The sequence below is a fragment of the Triticum aestivum genome, chromosome 6D (genome assembly GCF_018294505.1).
Source record: "Triticum aestivum cultivar Chinese Spring chromosome 6D, IWGSC CS RefSeq v2.1, whole genome shotgun sequence".
NCBI lineage: Eukaryota > Viridiplantae > Streptophyta > Magnoliopsida > Poales > Poaceae > Triticum > Triticum aestivum.
The window spans coordinates 311,049,794-311,057,897 of NC_057811.1; the positions used below are offsets into that span (position 1 = coordinate 311,049,794).

Sequence of the window (8,104 nt, forward strand, 5' to 3'; positions counted from 1 at the left end):
AGGCCGCATCGAAGAGGGTGAGCTTCTCGAAGAGCTCGATGAGGCAGTCGACGGAGCAGATGGCCTCCGCGTCGGCGGCGACCGCGTCGGAGAGGCTGAGCTTGCCGAAGAGGTCGACGAGGCAGCTCGCGGGGCAGACGGCTCCTGCGTTAGACGATGCGCTGGTGCATGCGCAGACGAACGCATCGGGCTGGCTGATCGGGCCAGACGCGACGCGCTCATCGGAGGGAAGGATGGTTCCCGTCCGGAACGCAACTCCGGCCGACGTCGCCGATGGCCCCACGGTGGGCGCCAACTGTCGTGGTAATCTCACGTCAGATGCCAGGTAGTGGCTTATCGTGGGTGGAGCCATGAGGACGTCGTCGGGTTCCGGAAGCGAGAGTGAGCACGAGCTCGAGGGCACACGAGATGTACCCAGGTTCGGAGCTCTCCAGAGAGATAACACCCCTACTCCTGCTATGATGACTAAGATCAAAGGTGTACAAGGTTGCTCCTTGAGTTGTGTTGCTAGAGGAGGAAGAAGGGCATGGCTAGCTCTCTTTTCCTAGCTATGGTCGTGTATGGGAATGAAAGGTTGAACTCTTTGCATGGGTGAGCCCTGGGGGGTTTATAGGCCAACCCCCAGGGGTACAATGGTAATACGGCTGGGTGTAGGACCCGAACGTCAGTGTCTAGGGTCGCCCGGGTTCTCCGCCGACTGCTGGGGCCCGCCTCTGGATGGCCCCGCCGGCTGCCGAGAATCCGGTCGACAAGTAGGATCCGCCACCTGCGGGCCACACCGATTGCCTTTTGCTGTAGCTTTGTCGTTGATGACGAAGGCCGCGTCAGGAGTCGTATGGCTACAGTCCCGCGTCGGGCTGGTGGCCGCTTGGTCAGCGCACACTGTAGCCACGCTCCGTCTCGTCGAAGCAGGTGAGTGTGGACTCCAGGGGGAGGGAAGGGCCTGTTGCTGAATGCCGGCCCGCCCCCAGAGCCACCTTCAAGGGGTGCGCCGTCTTCCGGGAGCTCGCGGACAGGTAGGGCTCGCTGCCTGTGGGCCGTACTGACTGCCCTTTGCGGTAGCATGGCCCTTGCTGACGAGGGCCATGTCATGAGTCGCATGGCTACAGTCCCGCGCCTGGTGGGTAGGTGGCCACTTGGTCAACTCATACTGTAGCCACGCTCCTCCGGGATTCGGGGGAGTAGGTGGCCCTATAGCCACGCCCCATCTTGTCAGAGCAGGTGAGTGCAGACTCCGAAGGGAGGAAGGGCCGTCTGCTAGGAGCCGGCCTCCCCCAAAGCCGCCTTCTAAGAGTGCACCGTCTTCTGGGAGCCGGCCGCTTGGTCCTAGCCGGTCCAAGGAGCCGACCGTGTGTCTGGAAGGTGTAAGGGGCTTTGCTAGCCCAGATGTCTTGAAATGTCGTTAGGTCCGGATGAGGCTACCCAAGGTCTATCCCCCGACAGGGCGACAACGGTCTAGATCAGAGAATAGTTGGGTTAGGGTTTAGGGTGGCGGAGAGGTGGATTTATAGCCGGCTGGATAAGCTGGGATTGGGCGGCGCAGCGTATGAGACCATGCATGCTAGTGGTGCTCCTACTACTTCAAGTTTCGTCTACACTATAATTGATTCATCTTCTTTGTAAAATGCAGACTCTTCAACTTCTTTGCTAGAATGCAAACTGCGTTAACTTGTCTGCAACTGGAAATTTCTTAAACTTCTCTGCAAAGTGCTGCTGACTGGCTTGCTTTATACTCCCTCCGTTCCTAAATATAAGTCTTTTTGACATTTCAAATGGACTACAACATACGAATGTATGTAGACATATTTTAGAGTATAGATTCATTTATTTTGCTTCATATGTAGTCACTTGTTGAAATCTCTAAAAAGACTTATATTTTGGAACGGAGGGAGTATTTTCAATAACCTGGCCGTATTTTTAACATGTAGATCGATTTTAGTTGCACTGCACAAAAGGAACATGCGCTTAGCTATGTGCTTTAGAGATATATAAATGGCAGCAGCTATGGACTCATGTTTGTTTGTCTGCCGCCATGCATTAACCAACTTTTGTTTGTCATACAGGTTGCTTGTGATACCCGCAAACATATACTCCCTCCGTTCCTAAATATAAGTCTTTTTAGAGATTTCAATATGGACTATATACGGAGCAAAATGAGCGAATCTACACTCTAAAGTATGTCTATATACATCCGTATGTGGTTCACATTGAAATCTCTTAAAAGACATATATTTAAGAACAGAGGGAGTATATAGAAGTGACATCGCAAGACAAGATTTGTAGACTGCTCGAGATGACTAGGCGTAGATACATAAGTTGGTTGTGGACTTATAAAACATTTGTACTATGTGAATGTCATTGTATTATGTGAACTTGTAAAACTGCAAACGAATAATAATGTGTATGCCTTTGTACTTATGTATTTCAGTGTTTTTTATGTAAATTTCATTAGCAGGGATGGGTACCTAATGAAGCTAAATTGGCAGCCTGATCCTGAAATACACATGGTCATTACAGAAGCGGCCGAAAAATGTTAAAATAAATTTCATTACAGAAGAAAAAATGTAGTCAAATTCGTCAGCCAGTTGCACTCAAACTCATCATTAACACTTATATTCTACAATAAATTAACTCAGATTTCAACAGCTCATGGATTTCATGTACTCTAGTATCAAGCTAACCTCCAAATGTGATCCATATCAAGAGGAGAACTTACAGAACACAGTATTTGACAATTCAAGAGTCATGGGATGAGTGAAATCAACCAGGAGCTTGGTAACCCTGTGAAAGAAGAAAAGTCAATATAATCAAGAGGTATAAACAATCATGATTAAGATAATGCAGCCATAACCACTTCTTTCATATTCTTACTGTAAACTGGATCACATAAACAATCATAAGAATAGTGCTGTATGAATACTACTTCCTCTGTTCATAAATATCAGATGTTCGAACTTTTTTCTGAATCGGATGTATATCGACACCTTTTAGTGTGTTTGTTCACTCATTTCAGTCCGTATGTATCCAAAACATCTTATATTTGTGACCTAAGGGAGTAGTACTTTCAGTGGTCAAAATGATGCAAGCATTTGCTAAGATGCAAAGTTCAAGAGGTCAGAAGGAACATATTAGCAAAATTACAAAATGAAGACCGTTCGCTTATAGCATGAAATAATGTTAGGCAACTAGAGCATCGTACATTATCATAAGCTATATTGCTCGTCACTGTCGAGACTATAGTGTTTCAAATCTACTACTCCCTCCGATCCAGTTTCCCTTATTAACTGGATCAACCAAACTTCAAGAGGGCACTCCCTCTTGACTTTTGGCAGCTTTTGAGCAATATATTCAGGCGAGAGAACTCTCCCCCCGGTGATTCCTCAAAGAACTCCCTCTGATCTATCTTAATATTACTTGTCGCCCAAACGGATGTATCTAGTACTGAAATATATCTAGATACATCCGTTTGAGCGACACGTAATACGGATCTGAGGGAATACTGTATTATATTATTAGAATAAGAGGCAAGATTGTACGTACGAGGTAGATTTAATTTTTGGTGAAATGTTTCTGAAAAGATTATCATGATTAGATAACTCCGAGGGACAAGGAGTGGTTAAGGGAAAGATGAAGATTGGTATGAATGTCCATGTTCTTACATGGCAAGCCGCAGGCTTCAATGTCATTTTGTTGTCAATACTTACCAACAATCTAATCAACTTAATCAAAATATTTCTACCACATTGTAGTCATTTTTCGGCAAGTTGTCTATTTTCGCTACATTTGGAACATAGCTCACCATGGGATCAAACATCCTTAAGATAAAACAATCTCAAATATAATAATACATATTAAATCTAGCTGCGTACATATGTAGGTCACCCCGCTAGTTAAATAAACAGACATGCTATTAGATTAGCCATTTAGAAGAAAGGATGTTTAATTTCTCACACATTTATATAGCTTCCTCCTTCGATAACTGAATGAGTGCAAAGAATAAATATGATCAAGTATGAGAAAGAGTTATTACTAGAAAAAGAGCATTATAGTCCTGCAGATCAACTCATTGAACTTCTATCTGTGGTTCTCAGAATAATCCGTTCTTAGCTATCACTCTCCTCAGATGATTCTGCCTCCTCCAACTTCTCTTCCTCTGAATCAGAAGACTTGTTCTTTTTGACAGTGTCCTCTTTGAACATCACATTAATGGATCGTCCCATCAATTCCTGTGGTAAGATTAACAGGTCAGACAGATGACCCTGAGCCTACTGGTGGCAGCAAGGTTGTTGGTTTACACCCACTGAGGCGTGTAATCCCTAAGATTGATGCGGTAAATCAATATTTATTTGGAGTACACGCGTCCATGAGCTTTCAGTGGGACAATGTGTTCCCGCATTAAGTTTACAGATGTTGCCTCCAATATTTTTCATAATAATGTGTGTGCGTGGTGTGAGCATTTACCTTGTACTAGCATATTTTCATGCACTATAATTTGAACAGCAATGAGCAACATCTTTTTATGTTGGACATACAACATTTCAAATAATGTACCTTGCCATTGAAGGTAGAAATAGCAGCTTCTGCCTCCTCTTTCGAGGAAAAGGAAACAAATGCATAGCCAGCAGATCGCCTTGGTGTGGTGGTATGAAAGATAACTTCAACTGATTGGACACCTGGGGTTGAGGCAAATAACTCCCGAAGATGACGGGATCTCACTCTCCACGTTAAATTCCCCACAAACACAACATTTTTCTCCACAGGAGCTGACGGCACAGCAGGTTGCTTCTTTTTAGGCTTTGCAAAGTCCACCTTAATCGTTCTATCGTTCACAGTCTACAAACAGAATGGGCAGATCAGGAGATAAACAATGACCGGTAGTTCGGTATCTAGGAAAATAAAGTAATGATGATTTACGCAGGTTATGTCTCACAAGGAGACATTCTGTCGCTAACAATCTTGCACTTACAGACAAATTGAGATTCTTGAGTGCTGAAAGAGCCTCCTCTTCTGAACCCATGGTTACAAATGCCAATCCTCTGTTTTTTTTGGAACTGTGCATCGAAAGCTAGAAAATCAGAAAGAAAGCAATCATTAATGAAGTTCCTGGCATACAATTTTCAAAAATAATTAATCAAGAAATCCCTTCTGAAATGCATTGTATGGCAATTGGCAAACTCCACATTTTCCAATATGAAACATGCATATATGCATACCAATATGCATCAAGTACATCCTATAGTACATGTGAATTGTATCTAAATGCTAGACACAACCAGATAATTTGGTCGAGGGAAGAATACAAAAATGAAGGCGATGCAAGACAAGTCTCCCCTATGGAAAGAGTATATGGCATTAACGATATGGCTTGAATCAGCATTGCAGCAACTGGCATGTCCAAAATACGAGTCATGGTCATGCACTGAACCAAAGTCATGTAGACCAAATCAATCTAACTTTAAGTACCTTGGAGTGGTAAAACCAGTTGCTAAGGTGGGCATCTACTCTTAGATACAGTTTCAGATATAATGGGGTTGGAGATGAGAAATGTTAAGTCTCCTACATATGCGCTAGTGCGCTAGTACTATGCATTTCCTTTTGTACGGCGTAACAACCGTAAAAAGAGCTCAGAAACTTCAGACCACTATAGGGTTTTTTTCAGTTCATTCTCCAGAAACATGCTGGTGATGGCAATATAGCTGAACCATACCGGCACCCCCTGCAACTTAAGTAACCATAGATTATTGCCACTTCATACGGCAATTTCTGGATTCGCATAAATTCACCATCCCGCCCGGTTAAAGGTACTCTCAATTTGCTGTTTGTTCCTTTCCCTTCAAGCGGATAAGGCAACGGAAACTAACGGTTTACCTCCACGTCGACGACGGTGCCTTGCTTCTCGAAAAGAACGCGAATGTCGTCGGGCGTGAAATCCCACGGGATGTTCATCGCGATAAGCCGCGTCTTCGGCCCCACGGGCTGCTCATCCTCCGCATCCGCCTGAATTTCCGCAGGCGCCGGGGCGACCGAGGCGCTAGCAGCGCAGACAGCAAACGCCAAGCGGTTGCCGGAGGAGCGGGCGGCAGCGGGGACAGCGAAGGAAACGTGGCTGTGGCGAGGTGAGGCGGAGTACTCAGGGTGGCGGAGCGGCGGCTGGCACGCGGGGAGCGACGGGAGGAGGAGGCGAACGAGGGGGAGAGCCATTGTTGGGAGGCAGGCAGAACAGAAAGCAACGGCGAAATATCCAAATGGCGGGCTGGGCTCGCTGGGGTTTATTATCCTCCGCAAAATATTCCCACGAGCAAAGCGGCAACGTCCGAAATCAGTTTGGGGTATCCTTGGAGCATCTCTTCATCTGACGGACCGCCATGTTCTCCTCCGGCTTCAATTTGGTGACCCAAGCCGCCTCAGCCGCTGCCTCCTTCGCATCGCGCTCCGACTGTTCAATAGCAAGCCGGAGCGCCTTAGCGTTCTTCCCTCGGAGGCGGCGAACGTTCGTCTCAGCCGTCATGAGGGACCGTCGGTAGACCCATGCGAGGAGCCGCTCGTCCTCGTCGGGCTCCGCCTGCATCCTGCAGCGGGGGCGCGCGGACTGCTCCGCTGCGTCCCTTTCCCGTGTCTGGTGCCTATCGCGGCGCGCGGTGCGCGCCTCCAATTCCGGAGTGCACATGCGGCCCGACGGCGCGGGCACTAGCCCACTGCTGCCCCGCGTGGAGGACCGGCCGGCGAGGGAAAGAGACAGTTGGGGGCGGTGCGGAATACACGGTCCTGGTGGAGCTGACCGTGGGCCGGAAGGGTCCAGCTCCGGAGTTCGCGCTGCGCCGGTGCGGGAGCTGCGGGGACGCTCCAGAGGGCCATCTTCTCCTCGTAATCAAGGTCGGAGCCGGAGTCGCTGCCGGATCTAGACATGTGAGTGGATGGAATGGAATTCGAAGATGGAGAGGAGAGGACGGGGCGAGAGTGAGTGAGCTAGGGTTCGGAGCGAGGCGCACGGATTGAGGTTTTTGTGGGATATGTGTGGGGTCAGTGGTGGGTCGGGCCTATCAGGCGGGCGTGCCTGGGCCGCCCCATATCCGCCCTAGATTTGGGCTGGATATGAGGGGTCCCGGTCTGCCCAGGCATTTGTCCATGGTTTGAGAGGTCTAGTTGGGTCTGGTTTTTTGACCGGTCAGTGACTGGACGACCTACTCGGGCATTTGAAACGGTATGAGAGGCATGGTTGTAGATGTTCTTATAGAGGATCTACGGCTGGATTTTGGCAAATCCCGTCCACAGACGCATCCGGGCGCGTCCACGGACAACGCCGGACGACCCCTCATATAGGATCCTCAAATTCATATAATCTATTATCCCAATTCAATAGTTTAAAACAAACACGACAAAACAAAATAAATCATAGTTCAATAATCCAGACATGCCAGAATTAAATACAAATCTGAGCGTGACGGGTCACTCGTTGGCTGGCCGGGCCACTCGTCGGACGCCATCCATGTCGCCTGCTCCGGGACCATCCTTGCATCCTGCTCCACCTACATCCTTCTCGCTTGCTCTGCCTGCAGAATTGTCGCATGCTCCGTTGTTGTCATAGCCGCCCTCGCCGCCTCGTACACCCTACGCCTATTGATCTCCTTCTTCATCCCCACAAGTCACTTCTTTGCATGCTCATCCAAGAGGCTTTCGTCCGCCAACATTATCTTCGCATCCTCCGTGTCCCGTGCGATTTGCAAGCTCTCCTTCTCAAGATCAACTCTCCAAATGTCTTGGCCTTTTTTAGCTCCCATTTGATCGACGCATCTTTCTTCTCCAACTCGATCTTCTCCATCTCAATTTGCAGTTTCTTGTTTGCACTCCCAGGTCCCAATTCATCCTTTGCTTTTGCGCATCCAACATGAGCTTGTGCCTATCCTCTTTCTTGTTCTCCCTAATAGAAAAAATGGACGTCCATGTGGTGGACATTTTTTGTAGCCGCACCGTCATGGGAGGACCTTGCCTTCTTCCACCTGTTTCCCATCACTTTTCGGTTATCCTTTGCACGGTGGCTCTTCCATTCTACACTACAACATCTTCCTCTTCTTCATCCAACCCAATTGATTGGTGGGAGCTTGAT

The 8,104-nt window shown here is 47.8% G+C and overlaps 1 protein-coding gene across 1 annotated transcript; it reads right to left on the reverse strand.

Moving 5' to 3' along the window:
- Nucleotides 1–2,531: 2,531 nt before the first annotated feature.
- On the reverse strand, nucleotides 2,532–6,274 carry LOC123144811 (RNA-binding protein CP33, chloroplastic). The gene is made up of 5 exons (XM_044564049.1): nucleotides 5,869–6,274; nucleotides 4,967–5,065; nucleotides 4,552–4,833; nucleotides 4,031–4,226; nucleotides 2,532–2,781 (listed from the first exon to the last, which is right to left on the reverse strand). Exons 1-4 carry the CDS (start codon nucleotides 6,199–6,201, stop codon nucleotides 4,104–4,106), a joined length of 837 nt encoding a protein of 278 aa, XP_044419984.1. The 5' UTR covers nucleotides 6,202–6,274; the 3' UTR covers nucleotides 2,532–2,781; nucleotides 4,031–4,103.
- Between the last annotated feature and the right edge of the window lie 1,830 nt (nucleotides 6,275–8,104).

Excerpts from the sequence above, each read along its gene's own strand:
- LOC123144811 (XM_044564049.1), bottom strand. The coding sequence starts at position 6,201 with ATGGCTCTCCCCCTCGTTCGCCTCCTCCTCCCGTCGCTCCCCGCGTGC. Across the intron at positions 5,066-5,868 it reads GCACCGTCGTCGACGTGGAG|CTTTCGATGCACAGTTCCAA; the intron begins GTAAACCGTTAG and ends CTGATTTTCTAG. Across the intron at positions 4,834-4,966 it reads TCAAGAATCTCAATTTGTCT|ACTGTGAACGATAGAACGAT; the intron begins GTAAGTGCAAGA and ends TTCTGTTTGTAG.